This window comes from Manacus vitellinus, unplaced genomic scaffold (genome assembly GCF_001715985.3).
Source record: "Manacus vitellinus isolate BGI_N305 unplaced genomic scaffold, ASM171598v3 ctg7180002434381_pilon, whole genome shotgun sequence".
Classification (NCBI taxonomy): domain Eukaryota; kingdom Metazoa; phylum Chordata; class Aves; order Passeriformes; family Pipridae; genus Manacus; species Manacus vitellinus.
This window is the reverse complement of record NW_021938616.1, coordinates 21,797-46,914: the sequence shown is the minus strand read 5'-3', so window position 1 is coordinate 46,914 and position 25,118 is coordinate 21,797. Positions and strand designations below refer to the sequence as shown.

Below are 25,118 nucleotides of genomic sequence, written 5' to 3'. Positions count from 1 at the left end.
CAATGGGAGCTACCTCTGCACTGCACCAAACACTGTCCAATGGCAGGCAGAGGAGCGGGAAAACAGGGAAAAAGGCGGGAAAACCGTGAGGGGAAGGAGAAGACAACATGGAGGATAATTTTAAAAAACAACAACTGGGGGTACATATAACACTAGAACAGCATAACAATAAACCGGGGATAACAGGGGTACAACTGTCATAATTCAGAAGGTGTCACATTCAGTATTATAAGTCAAGTCCGGTGTGTAAATGTCCTTTCAAGGATTATAAATCCTTCTCCACGCTTCATATCTTTCCCAGTCGGTCTCATTGCCTCCAACATCTCCCCCTTCTTTATTTCGTTGAAACGTAGCGATGTTCGCTTGGATGGAGTTCAACAGCATCTTTCGTAGACACAAAATCAAACAAAGTAAAACAGTACAAACTGAAACTAAACCAAAAAGGGACAAAACACACAACATAATAAGTTTTCTCGACCAGGTAGGTAAATTTGGCAGTTTTATCCAATCGAAGAGGTTATCGAGGCCTCCTCCTTTGTCTTGATGAATTTCCCGGACCAAACCTTTCAGCTGGTTGATGCTTTGATGGATTGATTCAGAGTGGTCCGAGAAATTCATGCAACACATACCTTCAAATTCTTGGCACCCGTGACCGTGTGCCAAGAGGAGGAAATCGATGGCAGCTCGATTCTGCAAACTCACCTCTTTCAACTTTTGGGTGTCTTCGAGCAAGCCCTCAATCGCTCGAGTGGTGGCATTCGCTTCCTTGGTCAACCAGCACCCCAAGTGCGTCAGGAGAGAGAGGGCATGCGCGGTCCCTATCCCGGGGATAGGAAAAGATGCCCAAAAGTTCTTCACCCTGGACCAGATATGAATATTGGAATCGCAGTCCTCTGGGAAGGGCAGAGGAGTAGGCCAATACTGTGGCCTTCCAAGATTCAGATGTGGTGCAGGGAGGGAATTTTGGAGTCGAATCGGTTGGGGAGTTATTTCGGGTTTAGATGGGGATTTAGGAACAGCAGGCTTGGAATTTGGAAAACGGAGGGGAGCGCCCATCGAGAACGAGAGGGACCTCTTGACTTTGATTTTCGGATGTACCAATTGATTTTCTAGTTGGAATTTTGCCGGATTAAAGAGGGCTAGTTTTCCTACTGTGCAGGGACCCCCTTCCGGGTAGGCCCGAATTCCAGGCCACGCCCGATCTCCGCACAGCAGGAAATATCCCTTTGGGAGCTTCATATTGCGTGGGATGTGCTCTGTGGGCACGGTGGTTGCCAATGAGTTATTACACCAGGGTGAGTTGGTCCCTCTATAGATAGGTTTGTAGGATGTAACATTAAGGGGAGTATACAAAATTGGTTGGGTGTATCGGTGAAAAATTATACAGGTCATGGAGGGTAGTGAACCTAAAAGGTCTATTTCTTGAAAGGGAGTGTCTACGAAAGGTAAGGCGGAGATGGTTTGTGCGAGGTTTGGGGAGTTGAATGGTAGGGGTCCCCGGATCCGCGTTTGTGACACAAACGCGGTCCATTCTGATGGTGTGATGGGGATCCCTACCAGGCATGTTTTGAAGGGGCTTCCAGCGCTGGTCAAGGCCAGGCATAAGGTGTCAGTGCCAGTGGCCTTGGCCAGCGTTACCCATAAATTTTGCGACAGCTGGTTCATCCATCCTTGTAGTGGGACGGTGACGGTCCTATGGACGAACTCAACCAGAAGGATCAACGGGAGGTAATGCAGCAGCAGCATTGGTGTCTCTTTCTGCGTCGTGGATACTTTCTTCTGTGTTGTTGTCGTTTATTTCAGAAAGATCTTGACACGTCGTGCAGGGACCCACTTTGGTCCGTCAGGACCTGCAATACATGCGTAGCCCTTCCCCCAGGTGATTAAGGGGAAAGGGCCCGTCCATTTTTCTGTCAGCGGGTCCTGGTACATTATCTTAGCTTTTAAATCAGACAGAACTGGTGACGTTGATCTGAAGTGGCGATCCACAGGACTTTTGCTTACGTGGGTGTCCGAATCCTCCATCATATTGAGAAAGTTCAAAACATACATAACTTTCTCTAATTTTTCTTGGGGGGAGAGGCCAATACTCCCCCCTTTTTGTTTTTTGAGCAAATTTTTTACATTTTGATGCGCACGCTCCACTATACCCTGTCCCGTGGGGTTATGGGGGATCCCTGTGGTATGCTGTATCCCCCATTGTTCAAAAAACTTCTTCGTGTCTGCAGACACATAGGAGGGTCCATTATCTGTTTTGATCTGCTTGGGGACTCCCATCCTTGTGAATGCAGACAGGAAGTGTTTTTTGACATGGCTACTCCTTTCTCCAGGATGCGCGGTGGCTACAATCATCTTAGAAAAGGTGTCGATAGACACATGTACATACTTTAGTTTACCGAATTCAGCCACATGGGTTACGTCTGATTGCCAAATCTCTAAGGGTGACAAACCTCTTGGGTTTGTCCCCTCTGGGACAACAGGTGTAAGTGTTTGGCAATCAGCGCAAGCCTTTAAAATTTCTTTTGCTTGAGATAATTTTAAGCCGAATTGTTTTTGCAACGACCGCGCATTCTGGTGAAAAAATTCGTGCGAAAGTTTCGCCTGCTGCTATAAATTGGGGGTTACAGCCATACCTGCCAGATGGTCGGCGAGCTGGTTCCCCTCCGCCACAGGACCGGGTAGAGTGGTGTGTGAGCGGGTGTGGACAATGTAGTATCCAAATTCTCTTCTTTCTATGAGAAACAACAATTTAGTTAGTAATCTGAATAAGTTCTGATTGGTTACGTCTTTCAAATACGAATTTTCAATTCTTTTGACCACACCCACTACGTAAGCCGAATCTGAAATTATGTTAATTGGCTCACCACTAAAAATTTCAAAGGCACGCACAACTGCTGAGAGCTCTACGATTTGAGGAGAACCTTGTACTTTGTGGATGTCTTGTTGCCAATCGTCATTTTCTCTCCAGACTATTACTGCGTTTCCTGTTCTCCCCGAGCCATCGGTAAAAACTGTTTTCGCATTTGGGATAGGCATTTCAGATTGCATAATTTTTAGTCTAATCGGAACCTGAACTAATCTCTGTATGAATGGGCACGCTGGGAGATGCAGTCGAATTTCTCCCGGGTAGCCCCCGATGGCTATTTGAAAGTCAATAGAGGTCTGCAGCAGTTGATCTAAATGTTCGGAAGTCAGTGGGAGATAAATGAAGTTTGGTTCTTCCCCACTGAGTTCCAAACACCTAGTGCGACCTTTGGATATTATTTTGCCAATCATCTCGATCATAGTGGTGATTGTCTTGCCAAATTGATGAGGGAGGAACATCCACTCCCATAAGCAAAAGTCTTTGTGGTCGCTTGTAAACTGGCCCAGAAGGGCCAATGGTTGTCTATGTTCCCTGAACACTACTAAGAAGGATGGCAGTCCCTCCATCCTCCTACATGCTTGTCTTTGTGTAATTTTCTTTTCAACAGTGGTAAGGGCTCTGATTGCTTCTGGTGTTAAAGTTCGGGGGGAGGACAGGTCAGCGTCTCCTCTCAGCAGCTCGAACAGGGGATGCAAATCTCCGGTTGTGATCCCCAGCACAGGTCGGATCCAATTGATCGCACCCAGTAGCTTTTGGAGGTCATTTAAAGTTCGGACGTTTTTGTCAATTGATACTGATTGAGGCCTGATGCTTTTTGTAGTAATTTGGAGTCCGAGATACCTCCAAGGTGCTTCCCTTTGCACTTTTTCAGGGGAGATTTCCAATCCCTTGTCTTTTAGAGCCGAAACTGTGGAATTTAGTGTTTTATTCACCGCCAATTGGGTTTTGGCGCAGATCAATACATCATCCATATAATGGAAGATGATTGACTGCGGGTATTGTAGCCGAATGGGTCTCAACACTTCCGCCACAAACATCTGGCAGAGTGTTGGGGAATTTTTCATCCCCTGGGGAAGCACACGCCACTAGAACCTGCGGTGGGGTTCACAAGCGTTGACTGCAGGGACAGAAAAAGCGAATCTAGCTGAATCAGCCGGATTGAGAAATATGTGGAAAAAACAGTCCTTAATATCTATGACCATTAGGGGCCATTCAGCAGGGAGCATAGATGGTGAGGGCATTCCCTGCTGGAGGGCTCCCATTGGTTCAAGGACTTCGTTTACTTTGCGCAGGTCCTGGAGAAATCTCCAGGAACCTGAGGATTTTTGGATTACGAACACTGGAGTGTTCCAGGGACTGGTGGAAGACTCCAAGTGCCCTTTTGCTAATTCCTGATTGACCAGATCATTTAAAATTTGCAGCTTTTTGGTAGGTAGGGGCCACTGATCGACCCAGACTGGCGTATCTGTTTTCCAGCTCAGTCTGGGGAGCTGCAGTTCTTCAGTGACCCCTCCTAAAAATTTTGTTCTGGAGACAGGGTTCCTAATTTTAGTTCCCACTGCTCCATTGCGTCCCTACCCCAAAGTGTGACTGGTATGTTCAGCACATACGGTTGGAGTGACGCTGGTCTGCCCTCCGGCCCGTAGATAGTCAGCACCTCCCTGCTCCTGACGGGATACTGCGTTCCTCCCACGCCGCTAACTTGGACGTATGCAGTTTGGGCTGGCCAGGCGTGTGGCCAGTCCCTGGAGGCTATGATGGTGACATCCGCCCCCGTGTCGAGAAGGCCTTCCACTTTGACTCTCTGTGGTCTTTTTGGCTGTGAATAATAAATAAGACAGGTTAAGAGAGGGCGAGAGGTTTTGACTGTGGTGGTCCAAAGGACCTCCTTCTCTGCCGTCTGCCTCTGCTCCTCATCTGCCGACAGGACACACAGCAGGTCTTCAGTGGAGACCATCTTCACCACGGGGAAGCGGTCCTCCAGCTGCACGGGGGGAAGATGAACAGTTAGACATATAGCGATGTTAGAGTATGTCAATCCCGTCAGGAGAGTGGGTACTACAACAATTCCCTTACCGACTGCTGAGAAGTGCGACATGACTAGATAGGTTAGGTCTGGGTCAACTGGGGTCGATGGTATGACCCTTGCTAATTGCTCGTACGAGCTAAGGTGGGTAGATGGGTGTATCATGCATAGGACATTCCAGTTTAGAGGCTTACACTGCTCCCTAGTGGGAACAGGGTCCGCCGGGGGCAGTCGGACTACGGGGTAGCTGGGCGTGATTGGCGCAAGATGGAGTGGGGGGCAACTTGTGTCATCGCGCCCCCCCGGGCGCTCAGCTCCCCGTTTCCCGACTGCTCACATGGACACTGCCTTAGGTCCGGCATGGACGAAAAGGTCACTCGTTTTCTGAGCCTAGGTGATCGCTTGGGGGAAAGGGGTTCGCCATTGATGTTAGTTACGGACCTGCAACTTGAGGTCCAATGGCGACCCTTTCCACACCTGCGACACAGGGTGTTAGGCAAGTTAGGCTCGGATTTGAATTTAGGACAGTGTTTTCTGAAATGTCCTTTTTCCCCACACTCGAAACAATGTTGGGGCCCCGAAAAAGCTGCAGCCATTATCCTTGCTTTATGGGCATTGGAACCAACATTTTTGCATGCCTCTATCATCTCCAGCAGTGTGGGATCTTTCAACATCTTTAGAACTCTCTGGCAGTCTTCGTTAGCTTTTTCAATAACCAATTTGTTAAATAAAATTTCTTGACTCTCCTTTTGGTGTACCTGCCGAGCTATAGCTTCTTTGAGCCTAGTAATAAAATCTACAAATGGCTCTTTAATGCCCTGATTAATAAGAGTAAAAGAGGGCGCTTGCATGTACGCGTCCGCCACTCTTTTTACTGCCTCTAAGGCCAATTCTTTTGTTACATTTAACAATTTGGGGTCTAATCTAGTTTGGTCCCCTCTGCTGGAGTAGTTCCCCTCCCCGTAAAGCATATCAATGGCTTGCCTAATTGGAATCCCTCTTCTTTCCATCTTATCATTAACGAAGGTGACAATTCGTTTTTTCCATTCAGCCTCGAATACCGAGGCTTGAACGGTAGTGAACAATCCTCCTATGACTGCTCGAATGTCATAGGGGATAAGGGTGTAAGCTAAAAAGAAGGATTCCAATAGGCCGATTGTGAAGGGTGCCCCTAACCCGTACTCGACAATTGCTTTTTTGATGTCTTTCAACATCGGGTACGAAACCGGTCGCCACTCGGGAGGTTTCCCTTCCTCGTAATAAACCGGGAACGCTTTTAAAAATTCGACATCTTGGGCGCGCGCGGCCTCCTCCCGAAAGGCTTCCCAAATATCAGGTACCGAGGGTTGCCTATCCGGGGAGCGCGGTGCCCACCCATAGTCAAAGTCCGGTTCGCGGCAGGCAGGGTAGGCCTTGGTGTGATGTGGCCTATGGGCGCGGCCATCTTTCCGGAAGGAAGACCTGACTTTCGCCCTTGCCCCGCCCACTGCTTCCTGTCTTGGCCGAACAGGTGACACGTCGGGGGAGGAGACGGGAGTGACGGAAGTGGGCGTTATCGGAGGTGTGTCGGGGGAGGGACTTCTCGCGCCACGAGTGGGTGGAGAAGGAGGCCACCCAAGGGGTGGAGCTACGGGGGCCCGCCTCTTCTTTTCCCGCGCCGGTCTTCCGCACGCTTCACCCTCCCCCCTTCTCTCAGGACGGTCTCGGGGTCCCTCCTCCTCGACGCCATTTCGCGATCGACGCATATTTCTTCTCCGCGCCCTCACGCCATTTTGTGATGTGGTGTCGGTTTCTGTCTCCGTCCCACCATCTTGTGTGTCCCCAGTGTCCATGTCCTTTTTAATGTCTTTTTTGGTGTCCTTTGTGTCGTCTGCTGGGAGGCTGATATTCGTGTTCATCATTTGGTGCTGTAGCACCAGCAGAACAAGCCTCCACGCAATCAGTGCTTGTTTTGCCAATCTGTCGCCTCTTACTGAGTCCCGCCATAAGTTGTATCCTAAGGCTTGCCATTTATCTAACGAAATGTTATCTGTGAGGGCACAGCCTTGGCGGTCTAGCCACCTCGCAAGTGCTTTGGCAGATTTTTTATCTAGTGGGTGGCCGTGTTCTATAACGAAATCTTTGAGACGACGGTATACAAATTTTTGAGAGGTGGAGAGTGTCAAACCCATGGTGTTATTCGGGCTGCACTCTCAGGTGTTACTCCTCTCCTTTAAAGATTTTAGTTGCAGGGGTGTGGTGTGGGGTGAAGGTGACGGGAATGTCCCTTGCGGCTCACCTTATCCGGTGTGCGACCCGCGCGACTGAAGCAGTCCGCAGCCGTCGGCTTCGCAAGGGAGAGTCGGCGGAGCAGTCTTCCCTCTTGAAGCTGCTTGAGCCCAAGAAGAGCCACGGGAGTTCTCTTGATGCAAGAGACCTTCCACCGTGCCCCACGTTGGGCGCCACTTGCCACAACTCGAGTCAGGGAAAGGGAATGGGGTCGGGCACTGCAAGGAAGGGTCTTTCACACGGTGGAGGTCGGTGAAGCAATGCCACAGTTTATTTGAGGGGTAACAACTTATATAGGGTAGGATGGTGGGTGGAACTTGGGCTAGGGAGGAGCATGAGACTGACAACCGGGTGATAAGGAGGATTGGGTACTCAGGCAAGGAGGGGAGGAGTTTGGACGTAACTAGGGGAATGGGCCAATGGGAGCTACCTCTGCACTGCACCAAACACTGTCCAATGGCAGGCAGAGGAGCGGGAAAACAGGGAAAAAGGCGGGAAAACCGTGAGGGGAAGGAGAAGACAACATGGAGGATAATTTTAAAAAACAACAACTGGGGGTACATATAACACTAGAACAGCATAACAATAAACCGGGGATAACAGGGGTACAACTGTCATAATTCAGAAGGTGTCACATTCAGTATTATAAGTCAAGTCCGGTGTGTAAATGTCCTTTCAAGGATTATAAATCCTTCTCCACGCTTCATATCTTTCCCAGTCGGTCTCATTGCCTCCAACAGTGGGCTATCGTTTTTCAGGACCAGGGTCTGGGTGTCAGTCCTGCAGAGACAGGAAGACACTCAGCGTCAGTGCTCGGTGGTCACACCAGCCTGGCCACTGAATGCGGCTCGAAGCAGCTCCATCTGAGCCTCTGGAACCAGAGTCAAACCTCTTCTCTTTGTCACGAGCCTTGGAGTGCCCTCAGCCGTGGGATGACTGACCTGTGCAGAAGCAGCTTGTTGAAATGCAGCTCCTGGGGGCTGACCCCCAGCTTCACGTGCATCCCTTGGTAGCACAGTCAGAAGACCACTGGCTCCGGGTTGTCCTTGATCCAGCAGACAAGATTGTCTTCCAGGAGGCCAGCAGAAGTCGGGTACACCCAAATACTCAGCTTCTGAACCCGTCCCCACAAACAGACACACAAAGAGCCCTCTGTGAGCAGGAGGAACGGCACTTCTGCGGTGCCTGCCCTACCTGCTCACCTCCTACCTTCTTCTCTTTGGGCTGCAGCCTCATGCTGGGAGGGTCCAAAAGGAACGTCTCTCCTTTGCTGTCGTTCTCAAAGGAGAAATGCACCTCTGCCTCCATGGGGGAGTCGTTGAGGATGGTTAACTTTTCGCTGTTGCCGGGGCAGTTCTGTGCCTTGTACCTGTCCAGAGAAGGGGAAAAGGCTGCAGAGGAGACTGTTGCCCTCACCACACACCGAGGAAAGCACCGTGTGCTGGCAGCAGGAGGTGGCACTGGAAGACCATGGTCTAACAAGCAGGGGAAGAAAAAGGATCCCTGTCAGGGGCACGAGGCACGGTCTGTGTGCTCATCCTTGCCTGGCTTTGATGCCTGCCCCTATACCTGGTGCCTGCACCCCAGAAGCGTGACGATGCACAGGCCATTTCAAGAGTGTTTCACACCATATAAATTCAAAAGTGCCTGGAAAAACAACAATACACCAGGCACAAGGGTTCTTTCCCCTTCTTTCTTGGGGTGCCTTCCCTGCAGAGGATAGAGAAAGGCTTTGGAAAAGATGTTTGCAAAAGAGTTTTGCTTATCTCTTTTAGAAAAGTTGTCAGACTACCATGGGTTAGCTCAAAAGTCTGAGGGAAAGAAATCAAAAGCACCAATTCCCAAGGGGAATGTGAAAGATAACAAATGACCCTTCCCTGAGGTGTGCAACTGAATTTGGAGTGAAAGGGCTAAAGAGGTAAATAGAAATCCCAGACCATCCATCAGCCTGGCCTTCCAGAGCTCCCATGGAGACAAGAACTTAACTTCAAATGTTATTAAAAAAATAAAAAGAAGAGTGACATTAAAAACAGAAATATGCCAACAGCTACAATGACAACACTTTTAGGCAGACTTTTTCCAGCACTGCAGATGCACTGGAATCTCAGGAAAATGTAATTCCTGCTGTAGGTTCCCCTCTGACTCACACATATTGGCAGGTCAAATCACAAAATCTCACTACTATTAGAGATTAATGAAAGGTTTACAAAACCATCCAGAGAATACTTGCTTGTTTAGTCTACCTGTCGAGCTCAAAGCACTTGAAAAAGCACCATAAAGTTCATTTCCTAAGGGGTGGAGCTGAGATGTGGAGGGGACACAGGTTGCCCCAAGTCACCTTCGGGCTGGCAGCAGCAGCTCTGGTGGCTCTGGACACCAGGGCACCCACCAGGCTGGCAAAGCAGCTCCTCCAAGGCTCAGTTGCCTGTTATCTGCTCACACTCACACATCTGTGCTCCCTCAAGCCCATGTGTCTGCCAGGTCTCAGCCTGGGACTGCCCTGCATTGTGCCACTGGGACAGTGTGTCTGCAAGTGTGTCCAGGAGAGCACAAGGCCCTGGAGATCCCCTCCCGACATCTCAGCCTGTACAGGCAGCACACAGGGATGCTCACTTGGGAGCAGGGAGCACATACCACTCTCCTGACTTGCCACAAAGCAGCGGTCCAAAGTGGAACTGCTTTGTGCTCATGACATATTCCTTGGAGATGATGTCCTCCTTCTCCTTGCTCTTCCTCCAGCGAGGAAACACCAGCCTGGGCAGAGAAAAAATGGGGAATGAGGAGCTCTGAGATGCTGCAAGTAGGAAATCTAGTCAGAAAGCCATCACCCTTCTCGGTGGCTGAGGTACCAGTTCAGCCTCCCAGCTCCCAGCAGAGGAAGGGATGCTGGGTGACTCAGGCAGCACCATCTGCCCCAGCCAGAAGGTCACAAGGGGCAGCCCTGGCTCTGAGGTCGGGGGTGCAGTGTGGGATGCTCCCGTGGCCCAGCCTTACCGTGGGTTCTGGCTGATGCTGGGGTACAGGGCAGTGGCACTGCAGGGCAACTGGTACAGGCGCTTTGAGCCCAGGATCTCAAAGTTCATCAGCTGGTCAAACTGCCCTGGCACTGTGGGGCTGAAGCGGATCTTCAGTTCCACCTCAGCGTGGGCAGGAACGATCCACCGGAACCTTCTCAGCCTGGCAGTTAAAAGGGAAGCTTCAGACATTGCTAAGGGGCAAACGAGACAAGGAGGAGGGCTGTGCACTCGCCATCCCATGGAGGCACTGGCAGAGGGTCGCTGCGGAGCTGAGGACGATGGACCTTGTTTGGCAAGATGAGCGTGAAGCACAGGGATCACCTCCTCCCCTGCAGCTCACCTGGCAGGTCTCTCGAGGGTTGAGTCACTCTGCAGTTGGCTTTTCATTGGCTCAGGTGAACTTCGGGGTGTTTCTGGGGAGTGATCACGGAGACTTTTCGGGCTCTGGGGGGAGTTTGGCTTTTCCTTGCTAGACTTGTGTCTGCTCATGGCTTTCCCCTCCTTCAAGTGGTCCTGTGCCTCTGCCTCTGGGGCCTTGGCATAAGGGGAGAGAGAAAAGGGAGAGAGAGGTGAGACCTGCCCTGAGACACGCCCCTCCTGGAAAGCAGAATGGGGGATTTGTTAGCCAACAGGAGAGAGAATAAATAATCACCACTGCCCATGGACTTGGTCTTCCTTATTGGCCTTTGTCTTGCCTCGGACACCCCTCCTTACCCAGGACCCTCTCCCCACCAAGGACCCTTGGGTTGATGGGTTTAAGCGATTTTTTTCCTGTTGTCTTACAGAACTGCTCTGTGTCTCCAGCAGAGCTGTCTCTTTTCTCTCATCCCTGGTGGAAAGGATGCCTGCAGACATGGGGCCCCATCACGTCTTCACTGCCCCTCCATGGTGACCCTTTTCCATCCAACCTGTCCCCTGCCCTGGCACCCTCACTTAAGGCACAAAAGGAGTACCCACCACATCATCTTCTGCAGCAGCACCCTCAGGTTCAACAAGGATGAAGTGTCTGAGGTCTTGTGATGCTGTGGGGACTCTGTCCTCCTCTGGGTAGGGGACCACGGAGAAAAGAGAGCCAGGGGGAATGGGAGGTCCCAGTCCCAGAGAGTGCAGGATCTAAAACCAAAGAGAAAAGCCTGTTTATACTCCTGTCACCTTCATCCTCACACTCCTTCCCTAAAGGCCCTGAGCTTTTGGCAGTGGAGTTTTTGATTTATACAGACTACAAGTGCTTTTTTATGTCCCATGGGTCAGCAGGCTCCAGAGCAGAGGCAGGACCTACAGTGGGACCAAGAGAGAAACCTCTCCCAAGTGACTCAGCTGAAGAGAACAATGCCTGGGAGCTGCCCTGCCCTGGGACCATTTTTAATGATTTCCAGACTGAGAAACTCTCTGAACAGATGGGATGCTTGGACACAGAGCACTCCCACTTTCCACACATCTGAGGGAGGCTGAGAACCTCCCCATCCACAGAGATACTGTGGAGCTATTGTGGAACATCATCAGTGGCCTCGACAAGGCTCTGTGTTCTTATCACCTGGGGGGCACACTGTTCCAGGGTCCCAGACCACGGCAAGTTCAGCATCTGAGCCTTGCAGGCTTTTACCTGCTTTGCTGGTGGCAGCTTCTTGCTCTTCAGGATCCTCCTAAACACCTTTTCATGACGCGTGACGTGGAAGTCCAAGCAGGGCACTCTGGCATCCTGGCTTCCGACTGAGCCTTCTGTCCCAGGATGACAGAATATGTTTGATCTTCTTCTGAGAAGACTCACAGATGTCAAACCTCAGGTCCAAGATCCTGTCCCGCTTACTCGGCACCTCTGGGATTTTGGTTTCTTGCTGCCCATCTTGCTTCTCTGAGGCTCGTGATGACGCCTTTTTGCTTTCCTTATGCTCTCGAGCCAGCCACTCCAGCTCCCTTCTGCAAGCCAAAGAGAAAACACCCCTGAGAGTCTCCACCAGAAACCTGGGCTCGCTGTAATCCCAGCTGGCTTCGCCCTTCACTCCTCGACCCTGAGGCCAGGCAGAACTTTCAGACCATCTCCGTGGACCTTCCTCAGCCCAGACAGCTTGGGAACATCCCAAGTGAGGAAGGGTGGGAGGCGACCTCCTGGGCCAGCCAAACCTAAGCCTTGCCATCAGAAGGTATCAACTGTGCAGCTTCTCCCCTGAGACCCACCCGGACACCTCCAGCACACTGCCAAAGGCTGATCCACCATCTCTCTGCAGGGATGACTGATGCTGCTCCTCTCTTGGTTTCCCAGTTTAGACCTGCCCATAAATTGCTAACACCTACTTATCCCTCCTCCAATGCTTACTTGGCTCCTTCAGCCCCCTTCTCCCTGGGCAGAGCCTGCTCATTAATGAGAATAATCATAGCAATCAGAAAGCAAAGGCTGCAGGAAGTCCCCTCCTGCAAATCAGGCTCTGATTCACCAGGTTTCCTGCTGGAACACAGCTGTGACCAGGGCACACTCGTGCTGTCTGTCCTGGGAACTGATTTGAAGCAGTCCTGGCCATCTCCTCCCAGTACAACAAACATCAGCCTGGGCTGAGAGAAGTGCTGAAACACAGGCTCACTTTAAGCAGCTTCCCCTCCCAGCTCCACACTCTTCCTGTGCGTCCTCCTGAGCTGGGCTGCCTTGCTGGGCCAGAGCTTCTCCCAGATTCACCTGCTGCTGCAGCTGAAGGGCAGCTTAAGCTTTTATGGATGGTGCTCCACCCTAAGGAAAGCCCTGACACATCAGCACTGCAAGGACTTCATCTAGAGCAGGACTGGGGTCTAAAGCAAGCCAGCACAGCTGTGTCCCACACCAGCCCACACCACAATCCTGCGGGTTTGGTGAAGAAGGGGGACGATGAAGATGAGAACCAACATCACGCACTTCGAGACACTTCCGTGGGCAGTGACAAGGCAAGCCCAGAGCCCAACTGCCCTCAGGCCATGTCTAAGCCAGAGGGCTCACGGCTAAAACGGAGAGATGATGTTCTCATCTCAACAGAGGAAAGTCCTTCCTCTCTTGGGAACTGGGGACCTGGACCTGGCCATCCTTGTGCTGCTTCTGGCCTTTGCTCTTGAACCCCTCTGAGCTCAACCAAGGTCCTTGGAGCAGAGAAACCCTCCAGGGACACTACCCTGAGGAGTAACCCAGAGGAGGTTTACTTACCTCTCCTTCCGCTCACGCTTGATTTGTTCTATTTTGTAATCAAGCAGAGCTGTCTGCTTCTCAGAGAGGGCTTCGTACTCGTCCACATCCACATCCCAGAGACGTTCTTCCTCTCTCCGGGCAGCTTCTTCCTTCTCCCGTGCTTCAGCACAGACCACAAGAGAAGCCATCAGTGACTGCGAGCAGAGCTTGGGGCTCTGGGTCAGCTGGGAGGATTCACAGCTTTGAGCACGCACAGGAGAGAAGATGCCAGGCTGCTCGCAAAGAGGGTCTCCAGGCCATCAAACACCTCTCCCTTGTAGCAGTCACTCAGCTGCCAGGAGAGACAAACAGGAACAGCGAGTCAGCCATCGCACACGTTGGGCTCGCAGCGGGTCAGTAAATGCAGATGTCTCAGGACACCAGTCACTGTCATTCCAAGTGCATTAGCTACAACCAGCTTGGATCTGCCAACTTAGGGCATCTGCACCTTCCCCCAAGGATCCCTCATGCGGCACAGGATCCTCCAGCAGCAGGCACAGACCTCCTCCTCCTCCTCTCCGAGCTGTACCTCACTGCCTGTCTCTCTGGAGCAGGAGTGTCTCCCTTTCCCCCACGCCACGTACCTGCAGCCGTTCAGAGATGATTTCCACCAGCAATTCCTCGGGCAGCACACAGCTCCAACACTTCCTCTTTTCCTCCTTTCTCCCTGTCCTGGTGAGGATGGTCAGTCGCTGTGGTGCAGGAGCGGTGGCGCAGGAAACGGCTGCCATCTGCAATGTGGAGCATGGTAAGGAAAATAAACCCCTGCAGAAAGCCCTGGACAGTTCCCAGTGCTGGGCTCACATCTGGGCTTCCTCGCTAGCGGAGACAAGGGCAACCCTGCAGTGCAGGCCCTGGAGGGCCCGTCCCTTGGCCAGCAGAGACCCAAGCTTGCAAGCCCCCGGCACAGCCTCCCACAGCTTTGCTCGCCGCCTGCAGCCAAGTCAGCCAGGAATGCACTTTGCCCACAAACCATTAAGAACCAATGGTGCTTTTCTGCCAGAGCACATTCCCACCCCAAGCCATGCCCAGCTGGCCCTTGGCACTGTAGACCTTGCACCAGGCCCTTGGTGACAGGGAGCCTCCACTGTAAGCAGCCCCTTCCCATCTCAATGGCAACAGGAAGGTCCCAGGCATTAACCAGTGCAGATCATGATTCACCTTGGAGGGCACTGAAAATCTTGCCTGGGGTTTGTCAGATGCCTTATCCTTGGTTGCTGAAGCGCTCTGGTGTCCAGCACTGAGGGTCTTCTGGCTGGCTTTGTCCCCAGGGCTGGGCTGGGTTTTCTTGGCCTCAGCACCCTTTTTACCTGCAGAGGGGACAGATGGCTCAGCAGGGCTGTGAGGAGCGAGCAGGCACCTTCCACCCCAATGGGCACAGCCTTGCCCCTGGAAGGGACATGGCACTTGTCCCCCAGCCTGCTGGGCACTGGCAGCACTGCTTCCCAGAAGCAGCTCCTTCCCTGCTTATCAGCAGGACACAGCACACCAGCCCAGACTGGATTTTAAAGCCAGCCCTAGGCCCCTCCTAACAAACGTGCACGCAGGTGACACTGCTAGCACAGTAGTTCCCCTACGGATCAAGCCAAAGATTTGCCCTCCAGGACCATTGTTTCCATACCTTGCACCCATCCTGCATTTTCACATGGAGACTGTAACATGCAGCCCTGCCCCAGCTGCATCACCCGCCTCTGCTGGAGCTAAATCCTCCGTGTGGGAAAACCCCAGCTGGGATCCACACCCTTCTTCCTTCCACCAGCTCTGAACCCAACCAGGTTCAAAGCAAAGCAATGCAAAACTTCTCCCCACACTAAGCAGGTCTGCCCTCACCCTGCAGAGCTCAGGGCACCAACTGCCAGCAAAGTTTCCTGAAAGTCTCCAGTCTGATCTGGAGAACAGCACAGCGTGCACAAGCTGCATGAGCCAACAGTGGGCATAGGAAAATCTCTGGAGAAAAGAGCTCATCTACAGCATGTTTCTCATTGGAAACTCCTCTAGGAGCTTATTCTTCCCTTCCTCTCACATTTGCAAAGCCACACTCATAGCTGTCTTGTGCTTAATGAGCCACTTCAGAGGGCTTTTTCCTTCTGAAGGTGGGCAATGGTTCTGCCTGCTGCCCATGAGCAGCAAGCTGGATTCAGCTTTGAGGAAATAGAAAAAATTCAGAGAAAGAGACAGGTGTGCTTCACCACCCCTAGAAAAAGGAATATGTGCCAAGAATGGCAGTAAAAGTGCCCCTGTGGGAGCCCTTCAAATCGAGCTTTCTGTTTCCAAACTAGCCAGAGATGCACAGCACCCATGTTCCCTAAGAGAGCCGAGGGCTGCCAAACCATTTCTCTGAGCAAGCAGAAGTGGACGGTCGTGGTGGTTTCCTAAGCATGCTCTGGGTGCAGCGTTTCTCCTTACCCGGCATCTGTTCCCTCCTGGCTCTTTGCTGACGGGCAGCCTCGACGCACAGCTCCCGGGCACGGCGCCCCGCCGAGCTGCGCTCGTCCGACATGGCTTCTGTCCCCACCTCGGCCAGGGACAAGCAGGCGGCACTGTAATACTTGGACAGGGCGGCCGCCGCCCTTGTCTTTCCTGAGAGAGAGAGGAAGACTGCTTGGTGACACCTGCACGGGAGGCATTTTCAGGGACAGCCTCTGGAAACTCACAAACGGCTTTCAAGGACGGTGGGAAAGCAAGTGCCCTTCTAGGGGAGACCACGAGGGAGGCAGCTTGAGCACGGTTACGAGCACTGAACTCCAGCCCCAGGTGGGTCATCTCCACCTCGTAATGCAGCTGAGGACTTTGTCTCAGGCACCACGCTCCACCAGGATGCATTTCTCCTGCTTCCCCCTCTCCTTGCAGCCCAGGGCTGTGGCTCCCGTACCTGTCCGCGGGGTCCCATAGACGATGATGGCAATCCCTCTGGGCATTTGGGCTTTGAGCTCTTCTCCAACGGGATTGGTGTCGAGGTAGCGCCTGACGGCCTGACGGATGGGCCTGTCACACTCGTCCACCATGTCCTTCAACAACCTGATGCTCTCTTGAAGTGCTGCTGTGCAGAACCAGCAGAAAAGTCAGCCTCCTGCCTACCTTGGATCCTGATCATCCTCCCTATCCCCTCCGATCCCAGGAAAGGAGACGGCCGAAAGCAACGGGAGCTTGTGCTTTTGTTGCTGGGAAGGAGCAAATAGAAAAGAGCCAGTGATATTAGACCTGGTTCTACTGGCTGAAGAGCTCATCTGATGCTACTCTTTGTGGCTAAGGGACGCAAGGGGATATCCTGACTACTTCCCCAGTCTGTGGCAGGCAGATAGGAGCTGGCTTTGGCTACACTCCAGGTTGGCAGAGGATGCCACAGCCCTTCACCCAGGAATTCCTCCACCAGGCAGGAGGTCAGATGGCTGCTAAAAGCATGGGCTTTGCATGGAGAACAAAGTGACAGAGAGCTCGGGCTGTGTGGGCTGGGCTCCCTGCTATGTCCCCAGTCAGAACAGCCAATGCCAAAGCCTTACCATTGTCCTCGCCTGATTCTTCCTTGCGCTTGAACATCTCTTGACCCAGAGCCTCCATCTTCTTCCATTTTTCATAATATTCCAGCACCTCTGGGGGCAGCTTCTCACCCACAGCGCGTGGAGGCATCACCACGGCCGTCCGGTCTCCAAACTCCTCCAGCGTCCGCAGGATCTGTGCGTGTGGGGAAGAGAAACCATCCACAAGATTCCTTTATCAACCTCCATCATACCAACAGACTCAGCCCATCTTCTCCCTCCTTCCTTCCTCCCAACAACACAGGCTTATCCAAGCCCCTCCACAGACTGCCAGCAGGGATGGCTCACCTCAAAGTGCCACCAGGCTTTGCCCTGGAGATTGCCTCCATCTCCCTGGCACAAGCCTGGGAAGGCTGGAGTGCTGCACAGCTTGGGGAGCACACACATGGGGACCAGACCTTCCCTCTCACCTTCTCCTCCTCACGGTACTCCTCGTCAAACTCCAGGGAGTAAAATTCAGTGGGGAACTCGCAGGGGTTCTTCACCACCACTGTCCTCTCCAGCTCAGGGCCGCACGGAAGCACCGCTCCCAGCTTGATCTCCGTGGGGCTGAACTCCAGCCGTGGCTCCAGACCCTGTCCTGAGATGTGCAGCACGAGGAGCTGGCTGTTCCCACGAACGTTGATCTTCAGCTCGGTTTTGTAGGACTTCTGAAAAGAGAAAAGTGCCGAGAACTTGTCCATGAAGTCCTAGGTGACAGGACCCCAAATACAAGCCTTGCTCAAAGGTCAGGGGTGTTATCAGTCCCTCCAGGGGGAACGGAAACCCAGATCTTTACTTATGGTAGGGCCTACAGCATCTGTGTCTTTGGCTCGGAGTAACTGGGACAAATCCTGGTGTGCAGTGTAACTGGGTATTTGGGTATGAAGTGGATGTAAAATGGATTATCAGATGTTCTCCCCTAGTCATGGAGGAGCAGACGAGAAGGGCCCTCAGTCCTGGTACTGCTGCATCAGGCAAACACCAGCTCCATGAGAGAGGCAGATGAGCTCTGGCTGGCTAGAAATAAAGGTCGTCTTCTCTGCTCAGTGTTTGGCTCTGGTCAAAGCCTGACACGAGATGGTTGGTTACATCCGTCGAGCAATGAAAAGATCCCTGGGACTGTTCTTGGGCACGGAAGCACTTGTGTCCCTCCTGTTACACCCTGTCAGTTTCCAAGTCCCAGTGGCCACATGCAAAGGGCTTTTGGGAATGCTCCATCCTTGAAGTCGACTCCCCAGCTGCACGGCAATGTGCAGGCAGGCTGGGCCAGAGCCCCAGGGACTGCTGGCAGCACACCACTCCAGGTGACTGTCCTGCCGTGCCCAGGAAGGTGTCTGGTGGCTGTTTTGTCTGTTGGTGCCAGCAGCAGGATGAGCCAGCATTGGCCCTTCCAGGTTGATGCCCTGTGACTGTGCCAGCTGCTCTGCACCCAGCGTCGCAGGCTGCAAATACAACCAGGCAAGGGGGAGGACGAGGCAGTCAGGCAGATCTCCCCCATGGGCAGAGAGGCAGCCACAGCACAGTGCCCTGATGTTCCCTGGGAGGATTTCAAGGCGCCTCTCAGAAGGGTGTGCTGCAGGGGAAACTGAGGCCCAGTGAGTGCAGGGCTTCCAGAAAGCTGCTCGTGGAGGAAGAGCTCATCTGCCACTCCCTGTGTTGGGCTCTCCTTACCACCCTGCCCTGACAGAGCTCCTGGGGCGACAGCTGCCAATCTCACCTCTTCCAGGGGGGAAAACTGGATCTGCAGGTCACACCACTCTCTACCATAGAGGGTTCCCTCCCGGGCCTTCCACTGAAAGACACGGGAATCATCCTTCGCAGCCTGGAGCTCCTTCTGACGCACGGCCGGTGTCAAACGTTTGTCCACCTGAGCACAGAAACCAGTCGTGTGAGGTCTCCTCGGTCTGAGAGGACAGAGCCTCGGTTCCTGGAGTGCTCCGAGATCCTGTCCCGGTGCTGAGAGCACCCACAGCAAACCCGGCGTGGCCCCCACGGTCTAGAACTGGAGGGACAACCTGCAGGCAGGGCAAGCAGATGGGGAGCCACCGCCCTGTCCTCAGAGGAGGAGGAGGAATGGGTGAGGATGGCAGGGAAGCAAAGCATCAGCCAATGGAACAGGTCCAGGCAAAGCAGCCTTGATCTGGACCCTCAAAAGCTTCCTCAAACACGCTGTAGCCCAAGTGCTCAGGCAGCCACAGGCACAGAAAAGGCAGGAGGTGCAAAGAAAACCCAACATTCCGTGTTACATTTCCCTGTGCTTTACCTTCTTGGCAGGTTTGTTGACAGTGAGGAACCATTCACAGGGCGCGCTGAACCAGTTGTAAAGCCGGACTGTTTCACACCAGCACTGCCCAACCTGGACATCGGGGAACTGGAGTCTGTTCCTGGAGAGGCTGAGCAGCAGCTGAATCACAGTGGCACGGAGGCGGATGTGCAGTGTGGGGCCTTTCTCTACCTGGAGAAAGACAGAGAGTTCAGCTGAGAGTCCAGGCGACACGTGCTGCTGTGCCCAGCCTGCTGCCTGCCCCAAAAGCTGCGGTACCTTGATGGGCAGGAGCACATCCACCTTTCCCATGGGCAGGTTGGCACTTGCAAAGTTCACTTGAAACCGTTTGCTGGTGCCGTAGATCAGGAACTCCACGGGCTCCAGGTATATGCTGAAACCTTGAACAGATGAAAACAAAGCAGCTGAGATACACAAGCAACACAAAATGTGTCATAAGCATGTTAAGGCCATACGAGAGCCCTGCTGGGAGCCCTGGGAAAAACCCCACGCTGTGCTGTTCCCAGGACAGAAACTTAGAGGAGACACCTGAGCAGCCCTCAGACACAGCGAGCCACTCTGTGATGGAAGTGCAGATTTGCCTCCAGGCCTCTTTTGGAAGCCTACTTTGATCCACCAGAGGATCAAACAGGCTGTTTCCTCAATAAAGGCCGAACACAAGAGCTGTGACAGCGTGAACTCCAGACAAAGCACTTTCCAACCACAACAGATCCCATCTGTCTGCAACACCCCCAGAGCGCCCAAAGAAACTTGATGCTGATGGGAACTGAAGGCAGAAGATGCTGGCAGGTGAGGAGGGTAATCAGCCCATCAGGCCCCTGCAGGGAAGCATCAGGGCAGCCCCAGGCAGGCCAGGTCCCTGGGCACGGCTGGCCAGGAGAATTCTGGCCCTGAAGCTCCCAGCAGGGGCACTGGGAGGAAGAAGCTCAAAAAACCTCCCCATGTGCAGTGGCTTAAGCCAATCTGTCTGAGACAGCTCCCTGCAGCCCACGGGAAGCCTCTCCAGCACTGGTTACCTGTGTCACGCAGGGCACGTTCATTGGCCTGGACGGCCACTGGGTACCTCCAGGTGTTGGTGATCTTCACAGTGCAGCTTTTACTGTAACCCTGAACAACAGTGCCCATGTCCAGGATGTACTCGGGCAGCTCAACTCTGGAAGGAGGAGTAAGGACAGTCCTTAAACAACAGCATGGCCACACGTTCAAGTAGATGGAAGATTCAAATAAAGTGGACATTTCTGTACTCACTGCTGTAAAAACTCAACTCAAGCCTACAAAACCCAAGGCCTGACCACCTGGGAATGACTTTGGGAAGTTATGGGGAGTGCAGGTCCTAGGTTTCATCAGCTTCCAATGGGACCCGAAAATAAAATTAGTTTTCAATGGACTCTGGTCACAGCTCCTCTGCTACAAAAAGCCGTGTAGGTAAATCCATTGGACCTCCAGTGGTCTCAGTGAAAACGCTTCTCCTGGTGCACAGCCCAAGCCTGAAATTGCTTCCGAGCCTTGGAATAAGATTTGCACAGGAAAACTTCGCTGCTCACATGAAGGATCTGTTTTGCAAAGCATCTTCTTCCTGAACTGGAGCCTCCCATGCCCAGGCAGCATCATGAAGGAGCAAAGGGAAGGACCAAGTTACCCAGATAAGCCCTGCCAGCCCACCAGCATCAAAGCCACCTTTTGCTTAGGGGGCTCTGTCAGTCAGAACCAAGAGAGCAGCTTGGAGTTCTCTTTCCGAGCTGGTCAGCAGGGACAGTGTCTGTGCTGTCTGGAAGGGCTTGATGGTCTGCACTGGGCCCTCGCAGCTCTAAGAACAGGACCTTGCACCTGTGGGGAGCTGAGCAGCTCCAAAGCTCAGCGCGGCGCTGGGGAAGGGAGGACAGTCAGCTGCTCACGAGCTATTGCTGCCACAACTACTGGGATCAGACCCAATCTGAAGTGCCCACTGTTGCCAGCTCTGCATGCACAAGGAGCTCTCAGGAGCAGGGGACACTGCTGGCTGTTGCCCTCAGGGCACCTGCAGAGAGGGAACAGGAGTCCCTACTCACTTGACAAGCTTCTGAGGAATGCTCTTGTTAAAGACAGTGTCCTCTGGGGGGCGGGAGATGAGGGTTGGCTGCAGCTCCAGAGCATTCTCCTTTATCAGCATCTGCTCCATCTCCATCCTCAGCCAAGTGTTTGCCTGAGGGAAGGGAAGGCAGTGGCTGGTTAGCAAAGGCCCTTCCCAAGGCCCAGGCTTGTATCTAAAGAGGATCCCACCCTGCTCTTGTTGAAAGGGGGAATGGGGTCCTCCTGGCTGCTCAGTGTCACATTCTGCTCTCCTAGCCAGGACCTTCTCTCCAGGGAAATAACTGCAGCATCTGTGCCTTCCCACCCACTGCTAGAAAAGCTGATCTGGCCAGACAGACAAGCTAGCAGCCTTCCAGAGCTTCAAGTATTTGCCTGTCCCCAACCAGTGCCAAAGCAGCTTGGACAAAAGCTGTCTTGAAAAGGGAACCCCGTCCAAGCTGCTGCCTCTTGGAGTTGAGTACTGCCAGCACAGTCCCAGGGCACAGTCAGGCTGCTGTTCCTAAGGTCTGTAAACCTGCTAGGGCTTGATTTGGGAGCAACAAACTCCCCAGCAAGGGGAGTAGCCAGGAAGCTTGGTACATCTCCAGGAGAGACCACGACCAGAGGTGGGGCAACGCTGAGCTGATGAATGTTTGTGGTCAGGTGTGGGCAGGGAGGTGCCAAGTGCCAGCAGGGCACTGAGAAGCTGTTGTGGGGTGTTGTGGGGTGCCAGGGCCTCAAGTGACATGGGGAGGGTGGCATGTGCCAAATGGGACTGCAGCTGTTCCTACCACAATGCCAGGGCCCTTCGCGTGTCGCTTCCTGATTTGAGCCTTCCTCCAAACACTTACTTTCTTGTCCTGCTTGTCTTTTTTCAGCTTTTCTTTTGCCTGTTTCAGTAGCCTCTCGTATTTTTCACTTCCTGAAGGAAGAAAACATTCACAAATAGAAGTGTGGGTGCAGTGCCAATGCCATTGAAGCTGAGAAGTCCCACTCCCCCGAATGCTGGTCTCTCCCAGAAACAACCCATCAATGGAAAGCCACCTCTGGAAAGTGGATGCTGCTGCTCATCTCTGAATCCTCACGTTCACTCCCACCCATCTTCCTCCCCACAGAGGAGCATCTCATCCCCTGCAGTGTCATGCAAATCCATCCCTGCCAAAAGCCCTGCCAGTCTCTCTTACAGCTTTCCCAAGCTTTTCTGTCTAGCCATCTTTCCAGGCCTCTGACGGAAGTGCTGGCAAGAGCTGCAGGATGGTTACTTGGACAAAGCCTCCATGTGCTTGTCTGCTCAAGACTCAGGAAGCAACCAGAGGGGTGAGTGTTGGTCTGGCAGCCCTGCAACCTCCAGGCTTGGTGGAGATGGGTGTGAGCTGCCCTCTGGGCAGCCAGGAAAACCCCAGTGGGGACTTTGCTGGGGAGCAGACGGGCAGTGCTCACCTCTGATGCTCCAGGGCAGGTCCAGACAGATCCCAGCAAAGATCGCCTCTCCTTTCAGGGAGATTTCTACCGGTTTCAGGTGACCCACTTGAACCTGGAAAGTCCTGCAGAAGACTCCTGGCACTCCTGGCAGGTAATAGAGCTTCAGCACCTGCTCCTTGCCAGGTTCAATGGAAGCCTGCAAGGGACAGGAGAAGAGGGAGGCAATGCATCAAAGAGGGTGTGATGGAGGAAGGCTCAGGCCACAGACAGGCTGAGAAGATAGTTTCTCTCTGGAAAAAAATGTCAGACCACATCACCTTCTACCTTCCTGGTGCCCAAAAGCCCAAGCCTCCAAGGCGAGGGTGCAGAGGGTGCAGTGTGTCCTTCCCAGGGCTCCTAAGGCTGCACCCCCAGCAGAGCCTGCCCTGTGCTCAGCGTGAGCACGGCTCTGCTGCTAACGGGGTTTGCCCTCTGCCAGCGAGAGCCAGGCTGAACAGGTGAGAGCTCTTTTGCCACCACTGGGGAAGAGGAGCGAAGCGCCCACACTCTCAGCCCGGCCAGCAGCTCCTGCCACCCCTTGTAGGAGACAGGCAGGAAGAAATGGGAAAGCCAATCGGCTTCCTCTTCCCATGGCAAAGAGGGACAAAGACAGGAACACTGCTTCACCTCAAAGACATCCAGGCAGCACTGAGAAGCTGGGACAGTGGTGGGATGCTCCAAATTCCTCTCTTGGCTCTTCCAGCCCTGCTCCTCCCTGGCCCCCTCACTGCCCCACAAAGCTGCTCCAGAGCAGCACAGCTGGGGGGAGGGAAGGACCAGCACAGGGGTTGTGACACTTTCTGGCAGAGCAGCTTCAAGCCCAAGCAAGGAATATGTAAGTGCTGCTTAGTCCTGTCTGATCCCACAGCTGGGGTAAGGTGACCCTCAGAAGAGCCTCAGTGCCAGCACAGCCACAGAGCTCAGCAGTCGGGGGCCAAGGAGTGACCAAAGTGCTCGTGCCTCCCACCGGTGGCTGCCCTGGGATGGCAGAGCCACTTGCCAGCCAAGGCCACGGGGCAGTCTGTTAGGATGGCACTTGCTTGACCTTCTCTGCCCCCAGCAGCAATTGCTTACAGCCCGGTCTCTTCTTATGGCTGGGTTTGGTTTTATTTGCCCCCCTTTTTTCTCTTTAACCCTCTCCTTGGCCACCTGACACAGGGCTGGGTCAGTCAATTGTGCCACTCACTGTGCTGGGCAGGACCATGAGCACACCAGGCAGAGGCTTGTCTGCAGTGCCAGTGCTGGGGCTCTGCACCACGTAGGTGAATCCGACCTTCCCGTCGTTCCGCAGGGTGACCTCGGCTCTGGTGACTTCGTTAAAGAGCTGGAGAGGACAGAGGAGTGGGAAGTTACAGACACAGGCCTGCTGCTGAGAATCTATTTCCTCTTTCATGGGGTTGAAAGCAGACACACCACAGGAGCAGGGACTGGGAACGAGCTACGGGCACTTGGGAACGTGGGGAACCCCCAGGCACAGGGACCTGCACAGGAACAGAGTTCTGGCAGCACGCAGAGGGGCAGGAACAACCATGGGAGGGCCAATAAGAAATGAAGCAGGGGACACGGGCCCTCTGCACTCTGAGGGGTCACCAACAGCCAGGAGAAACAAAGGAGGTGGCATCGAGGCTTTCCAGAAGAAAAGGCGCCTGCATGCAAATACTGGCAAGCAACACACCAGCCAAAAGGGAGACAGACGGGGCACCAAGACAGGGACAGCAGCTGGAAAGACCTGTGGACTTTTAACTGAGAAGTAGGAAAGTGGGGATTATTCTGGGACATTCTCTCCAACTGCAGTGACTGGAAGCCCAACCGGGTTATTTTGTGGATTAAGCAAGAGCATTAAACAAGAGCATCTCACTGGAGCTCAGGCTTTAGGAGTGGATCAGCAGAGGGATGTCTCAGGGACGTGTCCCTCTGGACATCCCCACTGGGATCCTGCTTGCTCCAGGAGGCAGCATTAGGCACCCTGAAGAGAAGGAATTCCCAACATTCTAGAGGGGGGTGGAGACAGCCATTGCAAAGCAGTCTGGATGCCAGACAAATCCCTCCAAGGTTGTGCTTCCAAGCCCCAGAGCCAACAAAGGAGCTGGGAAGGGGAGGGAGCCCTGGGCCGGGCTGGGCAGCAACCTGCTGGTGATGGTCCCAAGGCAGCAGCTCTGCCAGGAGAAGGGGTGGTACCTGCAGCCCACAGTTGATCTCCTCGATGCTCAGGTGGTAGGTGAGGACCGAAGTCTCTCCCCTCAGCTCCACCTCGTAGGTCGGGCCTCCCTCCACCCGGCACAGCGCTGTGACACGGGCGATGATGTTGGCATGGCCAAAGAAGGTGAAGGGCACCTGCTGGCTCTTGCCCGGCTGCAGCACACCGGACACCGGCTGGACACCAAAAACCTGCAGGAGGGGAGGAGGGATCGAGTCGTTGAGCGTGGAAATGGGTGCAGAAGAGCA

The 25,118-nt window shown here is 53.4% G+C and overlaps 1 protein-coding gene across 1 annotated transcript in view; it reads right to left on the bottom strand.

Moving 5' to 3' along the window:
* LOC108643112 (hydrocephalus-inducing protein-like) overlaps positions 1–25,118 on the bottom strand; it is a gene marked incomplete at its 5' end in the record, with an annotated part of 58,869 nt that overhangs the window by 12,210 nt on the left and 21,541 nt on the right. Inside the window, 30 exon segments of the mRNA XM_029958806.1 lie at positions 2,634–2,732; positions 4,445–4,685; positions 4,752–4,850; positions 5,651–6,799; positions 7,838–7,940; positions 8,102–8,274; positions 8,370–8,529; positions 9,795–9,914; positions 10,155–10,337; positions 10,518–10,711; positions 11,135–11,290; positions 11,781–11,897; positions 11,899–12,094; positions 13,341–13,554; positions 13,557–13,653; positions 13,946–14,092; positions 14,523–14,671; positions 15,768–15,941; positions 16,234–16,401; positions 16,862–17,033; positions 17,308–17,547; positions 18,597–18,746; positions 19,143–19,334; positions 19,422–19,543; positions 20,180–20,316; positions 21,212–21,345; positions 22,004–22,134; positions 22,653–22,830; positions 23,860–23,997; positions 24,852–25,061. Coding sequence (XP_029814666.1) covers positions 2,634–2,732; positions 4,445–4,685; positions 4,752–4,850; positions 5,651–6,799; positions 7,838–7,940; positions 8,102–8,274; positions 8,370–8,529; positions 9,795–9,914; positions 10,155–10,337; positions 10,518–10,711; positions 11,135–11,290; positions 11,781–11,897; positions 11,899–12,094; positions 13,341–13,554; positions 13,557–13,653; positions 13,946–14,092; positions 14,523–14,671; positions 15,768–15,941; positions 16,234–16,401; positions 16,862–17,033; positions 17,308–17,547; positions 18,597–18,746; positions 19,143–19,334; positions 19,422–19,543; positions 20,180–20,316; positions 21,212–21,345; positions 22,004–22,134; positions 22,653–22,830; positions 23,860–23,997; positions 24,852–25,061 — 5,743 coding nt within the window.